Here is a 19,664-nt window from a genome sequence, read left to right as displayed (position 1 = left end):
AAAATTCTAATGTAAGTGAAGGAGTAGGATATCACGATCCGTGTGGGATTAATGCCACAGTTCCGGCTAAGGTATATCGGAGGCTTTTCTTAGGTGTAAAGAAAATGCCGGAACTAGTAACTCGTCCTAAGTTGCAATTTGGAACTGCACTGACCAGCTCCCAGGTCTCTGGGAGTTGGCTGAAAAGAACCGAACTCCAAAGAGCTCGCATCTCGTACTACCCGTCCTGACCCATATCAGAGAATGAAATGAGGCCGCTGCAGAAATAGGTCTCATTGTCTTCAGCAAAGACTGCGAAGGTGAGAATGACGGGCACGACGACAAGGAAAACGAAAGGTCGCAAGTTGATGACTTCCCTGCATCTTGACTTTTGGATGGTATTACTTTTTCATCCTGAAGCAAGCACAAAATCAATTGTTCAGTTGTTATCCCAAGTTGACAGCACGACAAAAGAATTATAGGTAAATAAATCAGATCTGCCTTTCCTTCCACGGAACACTGAGGACGTTTTCTCCTAATATGATATTGCAACTTTGTTGTGCCTCCGTTCTTATTCTTTTTATCCAAATGGACAGTGTACTTCATTGTTACCGCGACGTCGTAAAATACTTCCTAACTAGGGATGGTACTATTCTGCAGGACACCAGCGAGGAACTACTCTACAGACCAGTCGCGGGCTCACTGCACGTACACGCATCCGTCTAATAGGCTACGCCACACGGCAACAGGTGCATTATTGTGTCTGCAGTGCCGTACCAATTCTTATGTCATGTGTTTGTTACTAGTTTCTAACTGTATGCGTTGTTATTAAAATAATGCTGACTGCTTTCTCCAAGTTCTTAAATAATCCAAGATTTCAAAGCAATTAAAGTTGTACGAATCAACACTACTCATGTTTTAAAAACAATTTTATTTAAAAACCAAAAAGGTAAGCACTACTGTCACGGCAAATTATTATGCCGGTATTTTTACTCTGTTGTTGCCAAAAAACGAAAAAAACCTGATATAATGGAGACCATAAAAATGTCGAAAAATACCACTTATTCGGAACTAAAATATCGGTCTCAGTTTTAACCGGTCACTTTTTCCCATTCCTAATTAATCTCTGGCCTTATCTGTGTGCAATAACAGGAAGCCATTTCACTATATAATCTTGTTCTGATGTCATAAAAGCTCAGACAGACAAGTGCGGAATGGCTGATGCAGGAGACGGCTGTAAGTGCTTCATCTGTCAACAGCATAAGCAACACAGCCAGAGGACTAAATACAGACAACACAACCAATAAGAATTCAGAATGTGCTTTACTTAAAACTAGCTGTGCACAATGTCTAAACTTGCTGGTAGAAACTAGACCAGTGCAACGCGGTGTTGCTTGGGTTTAGTTCCCAACTGCAAGGGAGTGGCATACAGAAGCACGAAGTTATTGTGTTCATTGTTGCTATTACTATGAACCTAGACGTTTTGCTGGTCATTGTGAGAGCACACAAAGATAACTATACAGCTAGTAGGTGTTTTTCAGTATGGTAATTTGAGAAAATCGTGCTACTTAGTTGTAGGCCTCACCTTGCTGCTAAGCAGTCCTTCAAAAAATAAGTGATGCAATAGCGCAGCTTTTTAAAGCGGATTACGAGGGCTGGGAGCTGGCGTTGAATAATGCAACAGCTAACTACTTTTTATATGTCTTGGCAGACTGGTTAAGAACTGAGTGACTAGAAGAACGTTTTCTGCAAGCAATCTCTCTGTCACCAGACACGCGCCTGCAGTTTTCGAAATATCGGTGCTAAGAAACATCCTTGGTACTCGGCTTTCCTCGTGTATTAGAATACTATTTATTTTTACGCCGGGAAGTTACACTCGCTCATGCATCACACGCCGTATGACGAAGTGCTGTTAGTGAAATTTAGAACAGTCAAAACTGGGAATGTCGATACATGGTTTGTATCACCTCCATATTTTTTGCACTTTCCATTTCACAAGCAAGTTGACGGCCCTTTGTTGATTAATCTTGTCCCAAGAGATACTACAACATCTCAAATTCTCCGTGCGAGCAATTCTTTGTCGGCAGTCACGGCTAGTTCTCCCTGCGACCAAGACAAACCTGTTTGTTGAAAGCTGCTGCCGGCCGGAGTGGCCGAGCGGTTCTAGGCGCTACCGTCAGGAGCCGCGTGACCACTACGGTCGCAGGTTCGAATCCTGCCTCGAGCATGGATGTGTGTGATGTCCTTAGGTTAGTTAGGTTTAAGTAGTTCTAAGTTCTAGGGGACTGATGACCTCAGAAGTTAAGTCCCATAGTGCTCAGAGCCATTTGAAAGCTGCTATCAACGCCCATAACTTCCAACGTTTAGAAACCACACACAAAGTTTCTTGAAATGTCGAAATACTGCACACAGAACTGAGAGGAGAAATACTTTTAGGTCTTCAATTTTTGAAATTAAAAAGTCTTAAAAGCACCACTGGAATATTCCACCGTATCAACAAATCGATTTTAGCTTTCTCACCACTTCCTCCTCCCCCCCCCCCCCCACCCACCCCTTCCGCCTCCGTCATATAATTTCTGTTCAGAACGAGAAGAACGGTTTCTGAGGGGGGTGCAGGGGGAGCGGACGAAGCAAGCTCCGCCCACCGAATCTCAATACGCCTCAAATCAATCTGCAGGAAAGTTTTGGAAGATCATGTCGAGACTACGTAACGCAGTACTGACAAAGTACTTATCGTCACAAATAAATTTATGTTCCAAGAGGCGCTGACAGTGTCACCTGCTGGCCGCTATATCAATTGCTACTTATTGCCACGGCGGCAGTATCCTCGAAATCAAAAACAGAGTAAAACAGGGGCGTAACAAATGCTTACAAGATTCGTGATATTGTAATTGATAGTATTGTGTGAAATCAAGGTACACGCTGATACTAATTCCATGCCAGTTCTCACAGACAATTCGAAATTAAATGTGCCAGAAATATAAGCTACATTGTAGCAACAAGAAAGAGTGATAAACATTTCGAACATTTATTAACATATGCAACACATAATTATAAAAGATAAATCATTACGAAACATATAATAACTAGAAAAAACACACGAATCAATCACACTGAATCTGTCTTATTGCATTCCTCATGTGCTCAACAGTAGCTGTTATCGTCCAGTTCGGCACAATCAGTAATGAATTGCTCTATCGCAAATTCCACAACACCGTCGCGCCTCCAATAATATTCTTCCAGACGCTAGACTTTCCTGCAGTATGCTTGCACGTCTTCAGCAGCTACTGCCAGAAGGGATTAGCTGGCAATCGTAAACAAATTTTCATTTGACGTATCGCCAGAAGTATTTCGCTCTCTAAACGATCTCTTAATTTTTGCCGATACTAGTTCCCAACTCATAAGTCGCTAGTATATGGAGGCAAGTAGGGAACTGTGTGGCCTTTCTCTTTCGCCATTTCGTCGACCATATAGGACTCCTTCGTAGGTTTGTTCTCTCATTGACTCAACATTCCTCTTCTGCAGCCATTCCATCATCCGCGAGTCATATTGCGTGCGTGGTTTGTCCACGAGTCTGTTGTGGTATGAAGCGTTGTCCAACACAGTTAATGATTTGGGAAGACCATATCCATGAACCATCTCTAAAAGTTCTGGGACTTCATCTGACCCTGGTAGTCATCTGTGGATGAATTTGCTCAGAATTTTAGCTCGGCTTCCATGGCAGCATCATCCTTTTGCCACCATTTCCCAACTTTCATGTCGCTGTCAATCCATGTTTCATTCAGATAAAATATTTAACTCTTTGCTTCCTTAATATGTTTCATATCTACAATGAAACGTGACTGTTGATCTCCGGACTCTAAAATAAGTCCTTTTATTTTGCACCTTTGTCCAAGTAAATCCCATCAACAACAAAATGTGCCTTAGAGATGTAATGCCCCAACTCCAGCCGATCTTTTCGTTGAGTACTGTCCGAGGACTCCGCACACGAGGAACAATTTTTTGCACTAAGTAAAACTTTTGTGTAGTTTTCCTCACGATACCCCTGTCAGAATTATCCAACTGGATTTTCACACTCGATTTTGGCATAAACGGCAGAGAAATGAAAAAAAAAATACTTCGGGATTTGGGACTGCATTCTGCTGAGGATGTATGGATGCCATCAACAAGGATGTTCCCCTGGGCTGGGATCATCTTTTGAAACAATATATACAGGGCTAACATCAATAAAACGGACAAACTGCGGGGTCGTATTTCTAACTGGAAATGGAGGAAAAAAGGTCGTATGAACATGTGTCTGGAAATGGAGAGTATGTGTGCAACGATAACAAATTTTCCGAGAACACAGTACAGAGCGTCATCGTATCCACGTCACAACAGATGTTCAGAGTGGCTTCCATGTGACTGCAGGTGATGGGACAGTAGCGATTGTCATGCAGGATACACATAATCGTGTTTTGGCGTACACCATGTTGGGGGGCCCTTGCTTGGAGCTTGCAGTAGGGTTCGTCTCCCTGCACGTTTGTATGTCTGAAAGGACCCATGATCACACATATGCCCAAAAAAGATTTGAAATGTGTGATGTGGTTGGTGTCTGTGACGTTACTTGTTTTGGTATAAGTGTGCTGCCTCTCGACTTTTTTCACCTTCTTAGCATTTTAGGCCGGCCGTAGTAGCCGAGCGGTTCTAGGCGCTACAGTCTGGAACCGCGCGACCGCTGCGGTCGCAGGCTCGAATCCTGCCTCGGGCATGGGTGTTTCTGATGTCCTTAGGTTAGTTAGGTTTAAATAGTTCTAAGTTCTAGGGGACTGATGACCACAGCAGTTAAGTCACATAGTGCTCAGAGCCATTTGAACCAATTGTTTTTGGCATTTTACTGACGCCAGCTCGGCTCGTTCCCGACATGAATACCGGACTATTCTGCTTATTACAGTGCGCTGCGTCAATTACACAGATCGAGAGAGGTGGCGAAGTGGCTAACACCCTGAACTCGCAGTCGGGAGGACAACGGTTCAGCCCCGCGTCCGGCCATCCTGATTTAGGTTTCCTGTGATTTCCCTAAATCGCTTCAGGTACATGCCGGCGGGATGGTTCCTTTCAAAGGGCACGGCCGACTTCCCTTCCCATCCTTCCCGAGACCGATGACCTCGCTGTTTGGTCTCCTTCCCCCAAACAACCTAACCCCAATTACACAGCCTGCAACATACAAGGAACAAGTGGCACGTTTTCGAAGGAACTGTCATTCGTCAGTGCCATCTACCGTGAGAACGATGCATTTCCAGACACATGTTCATGACATTTTTTCCTCCATTTCTAGTCAGGAATCTGTCCCGGGAGCTCGTTGGTTTTAATAACATAATGTTCACCCTGTAAAGTTGGGTGTCACACCAAGCAGCTACAATTAACTTAATAAAAATAATGATGACAGTCTACAAAAGAAACTGCCTGCGGCAGGATTCGTACTAAACATCTCTTTTGAAATTTGCATAAACTTATTTTTGCACACGCTGCTGTGACAGAATTCTGAAACATAGTGTCTCATTAAACAAGTAATTGGCGGCCAGAGAGCTCAATAGCTTGCGAAAAACCTCATTGTGTGGGTTTGCGGAAACACAAGAGAAGAAATTTCATGTTTATTTTCATACTAGGAAACTCTTGTTTCACTAGCTGTCGATAACTCTTAAAGAATTACAGTAACAGAAATGAAAAAAATAAAATAGAAAGTACAACTTCTGATATATCGCCATAGATATGGAAGTTCAGTGTGTTTACGAACTAGCAAAGTACTCTCCTCCTTGCGTGCCATCATTCGCCAAATTCTTGTTTCGATATCTCGAGCGGTTTAGGAGATATGATAGATGTGAATATTTCATTCCCAAGGGTGTGAGATCGGGAGTGAATGCGCTACATAGGATCCATTTTCTCGAGTTCCGAGACAGATAGAGACCTCCTCCCAAGTCTAAACAAAAATTCAATATGTTAGCTAAATTTCATACGCAGCAACATATGGTGTAATACGCACCAAACGCAAAATCACAGCCTATTTTCCATTGCAAACTTTCTGAATTCTGCGTAGTGTCTTACAAAACTGTGTATATCACAATAAGTATGACCGCTAGCGAGATAATGAGAACTTCGCCACGAAGGTGAGGTATAACGGTACAAGGAAGGCAAAAATCAAATGTTTTCACTGAATAATTTCTGTGATATAATTTGAGAAAAATTATAGGCAGCGCAGAACGTCGCCAATTGGCGCCTGCGAAGTATGTGTACGCGTCTCAACAGGCGCAGGACCGGCGCGACATGGCGGAATGTACGCGTCGCGCTTAGTGTAACACTTACTATAATCCATTCATCATAAGAATGAACGTTATGTAAACATTGCATTATGTATTCTTCCGCGTTTGCTGGAACCTCATTGGATTTCCGTTTCACGTAGCGTTAGTACGGGACAACAGCTTTACCGGCGCTTTTAACTTGGACAGCACTGGCCGGTCAGTTGGTACAGCTAGCCTGCAGTCACGTGACGAGCTGCAGATCACACGTAAAACGAGGCGAGAAGAGGAGCAGTACAGCTTCGAATGTCATTTAATTTATAAGCAGAATGGAATACGAGTAATACACTGCAAATCTCCCACAATACGCTCCTTATACGACTAGTCACTAGACGAAAACCGCAACACGTTATCGTTTTTAGCTAACATACTATTGTAATTAGAAACAAGAATGACGAAAATTCCTGACTTAACCACAGGGTAATTTTTCTGCATAAGATGTGTGTAACGTAAGAGAGTACTGAAGGATTTCACCATGTAGTTAAATATTGAAGCCATTGAAGGTATTACTTACAGTAAATCGTCCGGTAATCTCTTAGCTCCTTCCTTATCCGAATCCAAGAAATACATTTCAATTCTGAAAGTATCACCTGCTACAGTGATAACGAGCCTATCAACAACAGAATTCACGAAGCCAACCAGGCGCCGCATTTTCTCTTTTTCTTTTATGACGAGCCACTCTATACCCGCCAGCGTTGGGCAGTGACGTATGAAAAAGCTGCGTGCGTTAGTTCCAGTACGTCTGGCAGCTTAACAGTTTTGTTACTTCTCGGGCCAAATCCCGCAGCTTGGCTCCAGATCAGTTCTGTTGAGTTCATATTGTCATGGTACAGTAGCAAATGTAAAAATGCAGCATTTGTATGATGTGCTCGATGCTGTGAAAATGATTATCTTTCATGTTTCTAGGATACTTATCTACTTCTGTGGTATAAAACGACGGAAATAGTCCAAATAAAGGGGATTTGGTTTTTAATTTTCGCCTTAAAAATTAAATTGCTATGTTTTCGTAATTTAAACAACTTTTATGAACACTCTTTCATAAAACTTCGATAATTAAGAATTTGTATTTGAAATGGAAACAGGAAATTGGCGTCTAATATGTAATTAGAAACAAGAAGAAGTGCATAATTCATGAAAAATGATGATGAGTTTTATGTAGGTATTTCAAATTGAACGAGAAAAAAAACGACACTGGAGAGATTTGAACCAACACAATAACTACATCATTCAGTTTACATTCCATTACGCTACCGACTGCGTTATACGTTTAACAAATATTTATTTATTATCTGCATTACATACAACGCTGGGAGAACTTCAAAGCCGATAATCTCCGTAAATTTATGAAAAACATTAAGAACAGCCTATTTCTCGGCACTTTTTAACCGTGTTCCATGCGCGTGTTTTACTACGGAACAGAAAGCAGCGTCAGCCATTTTTATACTACGCATTAACAGTGCGACAATCAGAGCACAAGGCTGCAGCGGCTGTGACTGTACACGACTTTACTAAGAAAATGGTTCAAATGGCTCTGAGCACTATGGGACTCAACTGCTGTGGGCATCAGTAAAAAAAATGGCTCTGAGCACTATGGGACTTAACATCTGTTGTCATCAGTCCCCTAGAACTTAGAACTACTTAAACCTACCTAACCTAAGGACATCACACACATCCATGCCCGAGGGAGGATTCGAACCTGCGACCGTAGCAGCAGCGCGGCTCCGGACTGGAGCGCCTAGAACCGCACGGCCACCGCGGCCGGCCTACTAAGAAAAACTATGATGGCTGTTAATACATTTGAATATCTTAAAGTTTCATTTAACGTAACTTAGTAATAAGGTATCTAATACATAAGTAGGACCTGCTTCCAAGAGCGTAACAATACCGGTATACGTGACCAATCATCGCGTTTGTGTTTGTTTACATCAGGTTTACTGTTATGACGAACGGATTATACACCCGTCTCAATTTGCGCTTAGCATTGACAGGTGCCGACCGGTCGCTCCGTCCCGTCGTGCCCGCGAATAAATTGGCGCTCTGCGAGACGAGACGTACTTCGCACATTCGGCCGGACACACGTGCTCTGCCTCTTCGCAGCCGCGAGACCATACTACGCGCTCGGTCACTGAGGAGTGTGCAGCCTCCGGCATCAGTGGTCCAGCTGTTTCCGCAGTCACGTGACCGTGGCGTGTAAACATTTCGGACAAAAAAAAAAAAGATTCAATTGGCTCTGAGCACTATGAGACTTAACATCTGAGGTCATCAGTCCCCTAGAACTTAGAACTACTTAAACCTAACTAACCTAAGGACATCACACACATCCATGCCCGAGGCAGGATTCGAACCTGCGACCGTAGCGGACGCGCGGTTCCAGACTGAAGCGCCTAGAACCGCTCGGCCACACCGGCCGGCGCTTGTAGGATGGAGTTCCATGATTGTTGCACTTGGTTGGTCAATACAGGGGTGGTTAATGCTGTTTGTGGATGAAACTGGAATTGGCCGTCCGATGATGTCCTATCGACTGGAGACAGATCTGGTGATCAAGCAGGCTAAGGCAATATGTCGACACTCTGTAGAGAACGTTGGGCTACAACAGCGGTATGTGGGCGAGCGTTATCCTGTTGGAAAACACTCCCTGGAATGCTGCTCCCGAATGCAACACAACACCTAGAGACACCAGATTGATGTACAAATTTATAGTCAGGATGTGTGAGATAACAACGAGAGTGCTCCTGCTACCATATGAAATCGCACTCCATACCATAACTCCTGGTGTAGGTCCAGTGTGTCTAGCACACAGACAGGTTGTTTGCACGCCCTTAACTGGCCTCGTCCTAACCAACACAAGGGCATCACTGGCCTTGAGGCAGAACCAGTTTTCATCAGGAAACTCAACAGACTTTCACTCTGCCCTCCAAGGAGCTCTCGCTTGACACCATGGAAGTCGCAGATGGCGGTGGTTAGTGGTCAGTGGAGTGCACGCTACATGGCGTCCGGATCGGAGTTGTCCTTGAAGTAACAGATTTGTAACATTTCGCTGTGTCACTGTGGTGCCAAATGCTGCTCAAATTGCTGCTGCACATGCAGTGCAATGCTCCAGAGCAAATGCCCCGAAAACGATTTCTTCCCTCTCGGTAGAGCCACATGGCCATCCAGATCCTGGTCTTCTTGCGACCATACATTCCCGCAACCACCGCTCTCAGCAATCGTGTACAATGGCTACATTTCTGCCAAGTATTCTGCAATATTGCAGAAGGAAGATCGAGCGTCAAGTAGTCCTTGTTTACCCGACTTCGCTCACACTCAGCGAGGTGTTGATTATGGCGTATATGTTACCTTAACGGCATTCTTGACCAAAACCAACTCATAACGTCCAATCTCAAATGTAACTAACGCTCATATATACACTGATGACTGAAATTAAAGCAACAAACCACTTTTTCCCCGTCTTGCGTCTAATTCACGATATAATCATACAAACTGTCAAGAAATGTATGTACGATCGTATTCTGTACGGAAGATGGCATTCCACTCCACGGACAGCCACACTAACATCATGATGCCTGTTTGCCGGATAGTCCCACATCCACAATCGCTGTGGATGGCCATAGGAAGAATGGAAGCAGGACAATCGCAAACTGATGTGGCCCGATAGCCTAATGTGTATCGTTCCGTTGTTTGTCGGATGTGGTGACAGTTTATAGAGACCGAAACTGTACCTCGAAGACGAGGGCACGGACGACCACGTGTCACATCAGAAAGAGACGACCGTTATTGGGGTATAAGACCCGCTGTATGTATACCTGTTAAGCATTTTCACAGAAGGAAGCGTCTAAAGTGGAGTCGTCAACATGCCACCTGGATGGTCTAACAGTGGACCGATGTTCATTTACAGAAGAATCCCTGTTGGTCTGGAGAGTGATTCCCGACGGATTCGCCTCTGGAGGGAACGTGGAACACGATTTCGGGGCCAAAACATCGTGGAAAGAGACTAATATCGAGGAGGAGGGGCAGGGTTTATGTTGAGCAATCGAAGACCTCTTCATGAAATTGTACAGGTGAATCGACACTTGCTATCAGACTTCATAGCGAGATCTTTGGATATGGAGTGCGGTTGTTGCAGAATACTGTGGACCCAAACTTCGTAGTGATGGAATACAATGTACGACCTCATGCAGCACGGTTGGTTGATGTTTTTTTGCAAATGGAAGATTTTACACGCACAACGTGGCCTGTGGAAACCCAGTTCTAAGCAAAGAAGGGAAAGCAGAAAGGTGGAGGGAGTATATAAAGGGCCTATACAAGGGCAATGTACTTGAGGACAATATTATGGAAATGGAAGAGGATGTAGATGAAGATGAAATGGGAGATACGATACTGCGTGAAGAGTTTGACAGCGCACTGAAAGACCTGAGTCGAAACAAGGCCCCGGAAGTAGACAACATTCCATTAGAACTACTGACGGCCTTGGGAGAGCCAGTCCTGACAAAACTCTACCATCTGGTGAGCAAGATGTATGAGACAGGCGAAATACCCTCAGACTTCAAGAAGAATATAATAATTCCGATCCAAAAGAAAGCAGGTGCTGACAGATGTGAAAATTACCGAACAATCAGTTTAATAAGTCACGGATGCAAAATACTAACGCGTATTCTCTACAGACGAATGGAAAAAGTGGTAGAAGCTGACCTCGGGGAAGATCAGTTTGGATTCCGCAGAAATGTTGGAACACGTGAGGCAATACTGACCCTACGACTTATCTTAGAAGCTAGATTAAGGAAAGGCAAACCTACGTTTCTAGCATTTGTAGACATAGAGAAAGCTTTCGACAATGTTGACTGGAATACTCTCTTTCAAATTCTGAAGGTGGCAGGGGTAAAATACAGGGAGCGAAAGGCTATTTACAATTTGTACAGAAACCAGATGGCAGTTATGAGTCGAGGGGCACGAAAGGGAAGTAATGGTTGGGAAGGGAGTGAGACAGGGTTGTAGCCTCTCCCCGATGTTATTCAATCTGTATATTGAGCAAGCAGTGAAGGAAACAAAAGAAAAATTCGGAGTAGGTATTAAAATCCATGGAGAAGAAATAAAAACTTTGAGGTTCGCCGATGACATTGTAATTCTGTCAGAGACAGCAAAGGACTTGGAAGAGCAGTTGAACGGAATGGACAGTGTCATGAAAGGAGGATATATGATGAACATCAACAAAAGCAAAACGAGGATAATGGAATGTAGTCAAATTAAGTCGGGTGATGTTGAGGGAATTAGATTAGGAAATGAGACACTTAAAGTAGTAAAGGAGTTTTTGTATTTGGGGAGCAAAATAACTGATGATGGTCGAAGTAGAGAGGATATAAAATGTAGACTGGCAATGGCAAGGAAAGCGTTTCTGAAGGAGAGAAATTTGTTAACATCGAGTATAGACTTAAGTGTCAGGAAGTCGTTCCTGAAAGTATTTGTATGGAGCGTAGCCATGTATGGAAGTGAAACATGGACGATAACTAGTTTGGACAAGAAGAGAATAGAAGCTTTCGAAATGTGGTGCTACAGAAGAATGCTGAAGATTAGATGGGTAGATCATAGTACTAATGAGGAGGTATTGAATAGGATTGGGGAGAAGTTTGTGGCACAACTTAACTAGAGGAAGGGATCGGTTGGTAGGACATGTTCTGAGGCATCAAGGGAACACCAATTTAGTATTGGAGGGCAGCATGGTGGGTAAAAATCGTAGAGGGAGACCAAGAGATGAATACACCAAGAAGATTCAGAAGGATGTAGGTTGCAGTAGGTACTGGGAGATGAAGAAGCCTGCACAGGATAGAGTAGCATGGAGAGCTGCATCAAACCAGTCTCAGGACTGAAGACCACAACAAACAACAACGTGGACTGCTCGTTCCCTCGATGTGAATCTCACAGAGCATGTCTGGGATCCACTAGGGAGACGGGATGCATCACGTCAGCATCCAACAACCACTCTCCAGGACTTGTGAACAGCTCTGCTTGAAGAACAAGCGTTATTGCCTCAACAAGTGATTGATGATATTGTTCACAGCATTCCCCGTTTTTGTCAGACGTGTATTGTGGCCATAGGTGGTCGCACACCATACTGAGCACTTTAACCAGTGGTCGGAATGTGTGTGCAAATCTCTAAAAACGAAATGCACTTTTGTCTATTGTTACGGATGTTGCAGTTGTTTACGTTCTGTATTCTTTACACTGTTTCTGCTTTACAATCACCTAATTATTCTGTTTTGTGGCAAAATATACGCAACTTGCAAAATATCCGTTGGTGCTTTAATTCTGGACATTAGTGTATGTATCTTATGTTCATCTCAACATTTATTAGAGCATCATGTAAGTATTTGAAGTAAATCAGTTAAGAACTTTTCGAGATTTTTGGTAACAGTTTTAAACAACGACTTGTCTTTATATATTAGCTTACAGGGTGAGCGGAAATTCTCATTATAAACTTCTACGACATGTAGAGATGAATGAGTACATAATGTTTTGAATATGAATCCAAATCCAGAAATGTATCGTTTATGTGCTACAGTCATTTGAAAACATGTTGATAATGCTACCACTTTTACAGGTAATTTATTAGGCGTGATCAAGTACGTCACTTGTTTTACAGTTCCACTTGTTGAACAGCGAAAGAAATTGCTCTTGAACTCGTTGACGGCTTCTCTTCAACGTGGTGCGGTATGGACTCTTCCACCTCGGGTGTTAGGCGTCTCCTTGGATCACCAGAATCACGCCTGCTGACGGTGAAGGAACCCCTTTCTCGAAGCCGTTGAGTTATTGCAGCGAAAATGGTATGCAAGGGACTCGAACATTGTGCGTAACAATCTTGATAAAGGCGACGAGCAGCCCTTCCGTTACTCTGAGATTCGCCATAATGGAGGATTATGTTGGTGTATTCTGCAAACGTGTACTCGGTCATGTTGCTGTGACGCTCAAAGACACGTGAATGAGGCTCGAACCATGTCAGAGAGATATGACAGACGTCAAATGGCATCAGCCAATCCGACGTAAACACTCCCCACTATGACTTCCCTGTTGCGTACCCAGCTAGCAAACATTTTTCAAATGGCTGTAGTGCAGAAACGGTACGTTGCCGGATATCGGTTTCAGTTCAAAATATTGTGAATTCAGTCCCCTCTACAAGTCGTAGAAGTTTGTAACGGGAATTACCGAACACCCTGTATATCATATTATTGTTATTGAGAAGAGAAGAAATTGTTCCCATCTTCAAAAAAGGCAATAAAAGACTTTGTAAAAACTGCAGAGGAACAACCCTTATGAGTCATAAAGCCAAGATTTTTGAAAGAATTTTACTAAATCGAATAAGTGAAAAGATAGAAAAGGAACTGAGTGAAGAACAGTATGGGTTTAGGAAAGGAAGAAGCAAGATCGAGCGGATATTTTCTATCTGTCAACTGATGGAAAAAAAGTTGGGAGTATAACAAAAGGGTGATAATGGTTTTTGTAGACATAGAAAAGGCGTATGACACAGTTAACAGGGAAATACTCTGGGAAGAAATGACGAAGATAGATATAGAAGATGGATACATTAATGTAATAAAGACAATGTACAGAGGACACAACTGTAGAATTAGAACACCACTGGGGAACTCTGAATACATCGAAATGAGACAAGGACTTAAGCAAGGAAGTATTCTATCTCCTGCACCTTTTAATGTTGTGATGGAGCGAATGAATAGGGCAGTTGAAGATATAGTAAATGAAAAAGATTAAAAGATGATTTTTGCATATGATGTGGTAATATGGGGTGATAAAAAGGTAGATATACAGTTACAACATGATGTGTGGAAGGAAATAATGAAAAGGTATGGATTAAAAATAAATAAAGATGAGAGTGAAGTAATGGTATTTGGAAAAAAGAAAGGAGTCAACGGAAATATTACCTTGAATGGAGAACCCCTCAAAGTGGACGACGGTTCAATCCCGTGTCCGGCCAGCCTGATTTAGGTTTTCCGTGATTTCCCTAAATCGCTCCAGGCAAATGCCGGGATGGTTCTTTTGAAAGGACACGGCCGACTTCCTTCCTCATTCTTCCCTAATCCTATGAGACCGATAACCTCGCTGTTTGGTTTCTTTTCCCAAACAACCAACCAACCAACCAACCAACCCTCAAAGTGGTAGAAAGTTTCACTTATTTAGGGAGTGAAATACCTAGGGATGGAAGAATAACTAACGAAATTAATAGGAGGTTACAAAAGGGAGGCAATTTCTACCAAAGAATAAAACACCTGAAGTTTCAGAAAAAGCAAAACTCCTTATGTATAAGAATTATTACTTCCCTGTTGTCACCTATGGCGGACAAACAAGGACAATGACAGAAAGGAACTGGAACAGACTAAAAGCTGGGGAAATGAAATTTCTTAAAGCAGTTAAGGGAAAAACAAGAATGGTCAGAGTAAGGAATGTAGAGATTAGAAAGGACCTTATCCAAGAAAGCATGAGAGAAGAAATTGAAAAAAAGAGATTAAGATGGTATGGGCATATTAAGACGATGCATGGCAGAGACTCCCCAAAATTATGGAAGAGCTAAAGATGGATGGGAAAAGACCTAGAGGGCGCCCAAGAACACGGTGGAAAATGGGAGTGAGAATATGTGTGGAAAGGAGAGGTGTGACCTGGCAGCAAGTGAAGGAAGAAAAGTGATGGGAGGACCGAGCCAAATGGAGAGGACTCGTCAGCACCCAGACCAGGCAGTAGCTGGAGCGGGATCCGGATGTTGATAGATTATAATTATAATTAACTTCCTTTTAATTCAGACACAATCACATTCTGTTACATAAACATAACTGGTTCTGGTTTACATGGGCCACCTTCAGCTGCTATTAGCAAATTCGGTGAAGAAAATTTTCATCACACATGTTGTCAATGCAATGTAGAAAATCCTATGTGATATGCATTTTGGCTGTAACATGTAATGGACATTTCATTCGCCGAATACCGCCCCATAGCAAACAGCATCTAAAGAAGGCCAGTGTAGGCCAGAACAAGTTATGATTGTAATATAGAATGTGTTCACGTCTGAATTAAAAGAAAGTTCACAATATATCAGTCAGAAGTTCACAATACATCAGTCACTGGTCTCCTTCACTGGGATTTCGTTTTTTCCAGTTATCGTTATTACTATCATTGTTATTGTTATGTACTGCTCTAGTGCTATGCATATTGTAATGCCGACTTGCAAAGGTTGTCAGAAAGGGCCTGAGGGTCCTAATATTGGGAGGCGAAATGAAGGGGCGAATTACGAAAACATAAAATAAATAAATAAACAAGTGACACGTCAGCGATGGGTGTAGTCACAGAGGCAGGCCTACCGGTCTGGCAGCAGCGGCGTGCAGCAGCAGCGTCAGCAGAAGTGGCGACCCTCGGAGCTTCGGGCAGGTCGCGGGTGTTCTCGTGGTGGCTTCCCTCGCCGCCATGTCGTACTGTGGCGCGGCGGGCGGCCGCCGGCAATTTAAGCTGGCCACTTACACTGCACTCCCCGTCCCGTTTCCCCGCCCCCCCCCCCGCCCTCCATCAGCTATCGTACTCATACTGGCGTCATCGTGCCATTCCTTACGTTGCACCGAGTGTCCTTCACACGCCCAATTCATTCATCTGACCGCCGGTGTCAGATAGGGGCTCCTACGCACAACCACATCCTACTATTGGCAAACGGCAGATTGCGCGAGCATAGAACGACCACTTGTACTTCGCAACAACCGTTTGTTTCCTCATATGAAAACAGTGAGAAAAGTTCATGATTCGACAGTCGAAGACTGCGTTTTTGGCCCAAAGTAGTTCTTTTTTTTTCATGGCGTCCCCTTTTAGGTCAAGGCACTTAGTTTAAGGTGTTCCCAGTAAGCTGTCACGTTTCTTGAGGTTGTAGAAAAAAACAGAAAATATTCATCTACTGGTATGGACTCAAAATGTGAGAAATCTGTTACGTGTGTTAAACGTATTAACGATTCACGATTGATATTACTCAGTTTTTTCACTGTCAAACTACGTTCCTGATCTTTGTACACAGCTGATCTGTTCTGGCGAAAGAAGATTTTTATCTTTTACCCCCAGACTACATATCCTCAGAGTTGACAGATGATGTTACATCTGCCTGTGTCGCTCTTTCGCTTCCCTTCAACCCTTTCAGTGCCAGTAGTTGCTACCTGAAACCACCGTTTTATTAATTGTGTTTTGAAGTCGCAGAGCCTTCAGCGAGAAACCACAGACGCTGTTGCAAGACAGAAACATCTAGCGGTGCACTGAGGTATGAGAGCGTGCTGAAAAGTAATGCCTCCGAATGTTTATATGAAAACTCTTAGGACTTTTTAAATAAAACAAACGTTATTAACATTCTATATCTGCAAGACGGCTCAGAACTGAAGCCAGTAAGATGGCGGCGTGAGTAACAGAGTGCTGTAATCGAGCTTCGAATTCGACGTGGTAGCCCACAGATGGAGCACCCTCTGCTTCAGCATGACAATGCCACACCACACAAGAGCGCTGCGACATCTGTAAAGACCCGATGCCTTGGGTTCACTGTCATCGATCATCCTCAACATAGTCCCGACTGCACCCATCCGATTTTCATCTGTTTCCGAAACTCAAACACCTTCGAAGAATTCTGTTCGATATCGGTGCAGGAAGAAGTGACGTCGTGGCTCCATCAACTATGTAAAACATTCTACGTGACTGAATCAACAAATTGGCCTCTCGTTGAGAGAAATGTGTTCCTCTCCAGGGTGTCTATGACACGAAATAAATATGTAGACATGAAGAATGAAGACGGAGAATGTTAATAACGTTTGTTTTATTTGAAAAGCTTTAAGAGTTTGCACATAATAAATTCGGAGGCATTGCTTTTCATAACGCCCTCGTATTTCAACAAAAGTAGTGCAATGTGACACTACTTACTTGTAACGTTTAAAGCTACAGTCGGAGTGGAAATTGTGCTACGTGACTGTAGGAGATTGTGCCATCCATTTTTTATTTTTTTATAGTGGTCGTATTGAAGAGACTGTTGACAATGGAAGTAGATACATCTGACATTATCGCAACGTACATGTTGAATTCATACTACTGCATCTATAAGCGCTTTCGAGCCGCGCGGAGTGGCCGCGCGGTTTAGCGCGTTGTGTCACGGACTGCGCGGCCCCTGCCGCCGGAGGTTCGAGTCCTCCCTCGGGCATGGGTGTGTGCTGTTCTTAGCATAAGTTGTTTAAGTTGTGTGTAAGTCTAGGGACTGATGACCTAAGCAGCCTGGCCCCTTATGAATTCACACATATTTGAACATTTCAGTACTTTCGAAATTAAACCAGCATGGCAGTATGTAATTTTGATATGAAACTTACTAAACTTTGGGCCCATTTTTGCTAGTTATTTGAGACTAAAATTTGTTGTAGCCATTATGAGTTCATCGAAGTTTCGAGATGTAGGATTTTCTCTAGGAGAAGTGTAGCTTCTCTTCAGAACAACTGATTGTTTGATTTTTGCCAATTTCTTCTTGTATTCGCTAATTACTATGATAAAAATGGGTAATTTTGTGAAAATTTTACTGTTACGTATTTTTTTATATTGTTGGGTCTCAAAGGTCTAAATATTGAACAGCCGCCACAGGGCTGCTCCCTCCGAGTTGTCACACTGCTCTTGCTAAGTACAATAATCTCTAGCGTCAAAATGGTTCAAATGGCTCTGAGCACTATGGGACTTAACTACTGAGGTCATCAGTCCCCTAGAACTTAGAACTACTTAAACCTAACTAACCTAAGGACATCACACACACCCATGCCCGAGGCAGGATTCGAACCTCCGACCGTAGCGGTCGCGCGGTTCCAGACTGTAGTGCCTAGAACCGCTCGGCCACATCGGCCGGCTAGCTGACAAACCCGATACTGAAGAGATATTCATTTTGCCAGTGATCTATTAGAAACGAAAGCAAAAAATGAACTGTGTTTGTAGTATAGTATCGAAAAAAAATTCATTTCCATATGTTGGTGAAAACACCTTTGAAATTATCAAACAGCGGTACAAAAAATACACTCCGAATGTATAAGAACATTATCCAAATTAAGAAACTTGACAATTTCCGTGCCCTGAGCGTAGCTGCTTCGCGTGTCTACAACGCTATTTCAAGACGTCTCTATGGCAACGCCTCTTCATAGCTCTATAGACTGCTATCGTTTTCGCCTGCACCAGTTTGCGCTTTGCAGTCGAAAACTGTCAAAAGCGTTGCCAGGTGTCAGGGATTTCTTTAAGTTGACTCAACTGTAGGATTGTGTTCGTATACTAATGAAGAAATGCATTAAAACTTCACGCATGATGCGGCAATTTTTTCACGTATCTCAATGTTTATGACGTCATACCTCTTGGACTATGTGTTGTACGATGATAAATTTATATAGGTACATTCAGCGACATACGTGAATACTGTCGGCGAAATGCTTTGCGAATACAGTTAGTAGGGAAGAAATAATAAATTTAGACGACATGTATGATGCAGCAGTTTTTCACACGTCTCAGTGTTTATGACGTCATATCTCCTGAACTGTGATATACTTTTGTAGGTACATTTAGCGGCATATGTGGATACTCCTGCATGATGCGGTAGGTTCTCACGCATGTCATTGTTTATGACGTCTGTCTCCTGAACTATGATATGCAGATGATTCTTACCCTCACAGCAATTGTTTCCTGGCAGTAAGAGATGTGTACCACGTTTTCTTGAAATCGATTCATTGGTTTAGGAAGACATGTAGGACATACACACATACGTACATACACACACACACACACACACACACACACACACACACACACACATTGAGAGACATCTGTATAATTTGTATGGATGTGTGTGTGTGATATTTTCATGGATTACATCCTCTTTGAATTCTCATATTCTTATATTTAATTCTTTTAACAATTCCTATATTAATCTTTATAATAATTTTATACTAACTGTTAAGTTAATACCTATACTTTATTCTTATGTTTATTCCTCAGAAGGATTTGGTGTATTCCCTTGGGTAATACCGATCGCAGAAGCATTCGAAACATAGTGTTTCCGACCATGAGCGTCGCGTAAAGGCACGTTAGCCACAGTCGTATTTCTCGGTATGATTCATATCAGGAAACGCAAGTGTGGCACACCTGCCATCGTGCGAACCTCATGGTGTTAGGAATTTCACTCGGGAAAGAAACGTCGTTAACACTGCTGAAGATTTCATGCGTTGGCAATAATTTCGAAGAAAACCACGCATAGCGGATCATTGTTTCCGAAAACTGGCGCTTTCAGTTGATTATCAATGCATAGATCTGTGTTGCGTCGCG

At 42.9% G+C, this 19,664-nt stretch overlaps 1 protein-coding gene across 1 annotated transcript in view; it reads right to left on the bottom strand.

The window, feature by feature from the left end:
- Positions 1-15,793, bottom strand: part of LOC126457326 (cholinesterase 1-like) — a 93,823-nt gene extending 78,030 nt beyond the window's left edge. Inside the window, exon 1 of the mRNA XM_050093524.1 lies at positions 15,671-15,793. Within this exon, the coding sequence (XP_049949481.1) occupies positions 15,671-15,775 (105 nt within the window). The 5' untranslated portion in view covers positions 15,776-15,793. The remainder of the gene's footprint in view (positions 1-15,670) is intronic.
- Between the last annotated feature and the right edge of the window lie 3,871 nt (positions 15,794-19,664).

The sequence above is a fragment of the Schistocerca serialis genome, chromosome 2, assembly GCF_023864345.2.
Source record: "Schistocerca serialis cubense isolate TAMUIC-IGC-003099 chromosome 2, iqSchSeri2.2, whole genome shotgun sequence".
NCBI lineage: Eukaryota > Metazoa > Arthropoda > Insecta > Orthoptera > Acrididae > Schistocerca > Schistocerca serialis.
This window is presented reverse-complemented; position numbering and strand designations above follow the sequence as displayed.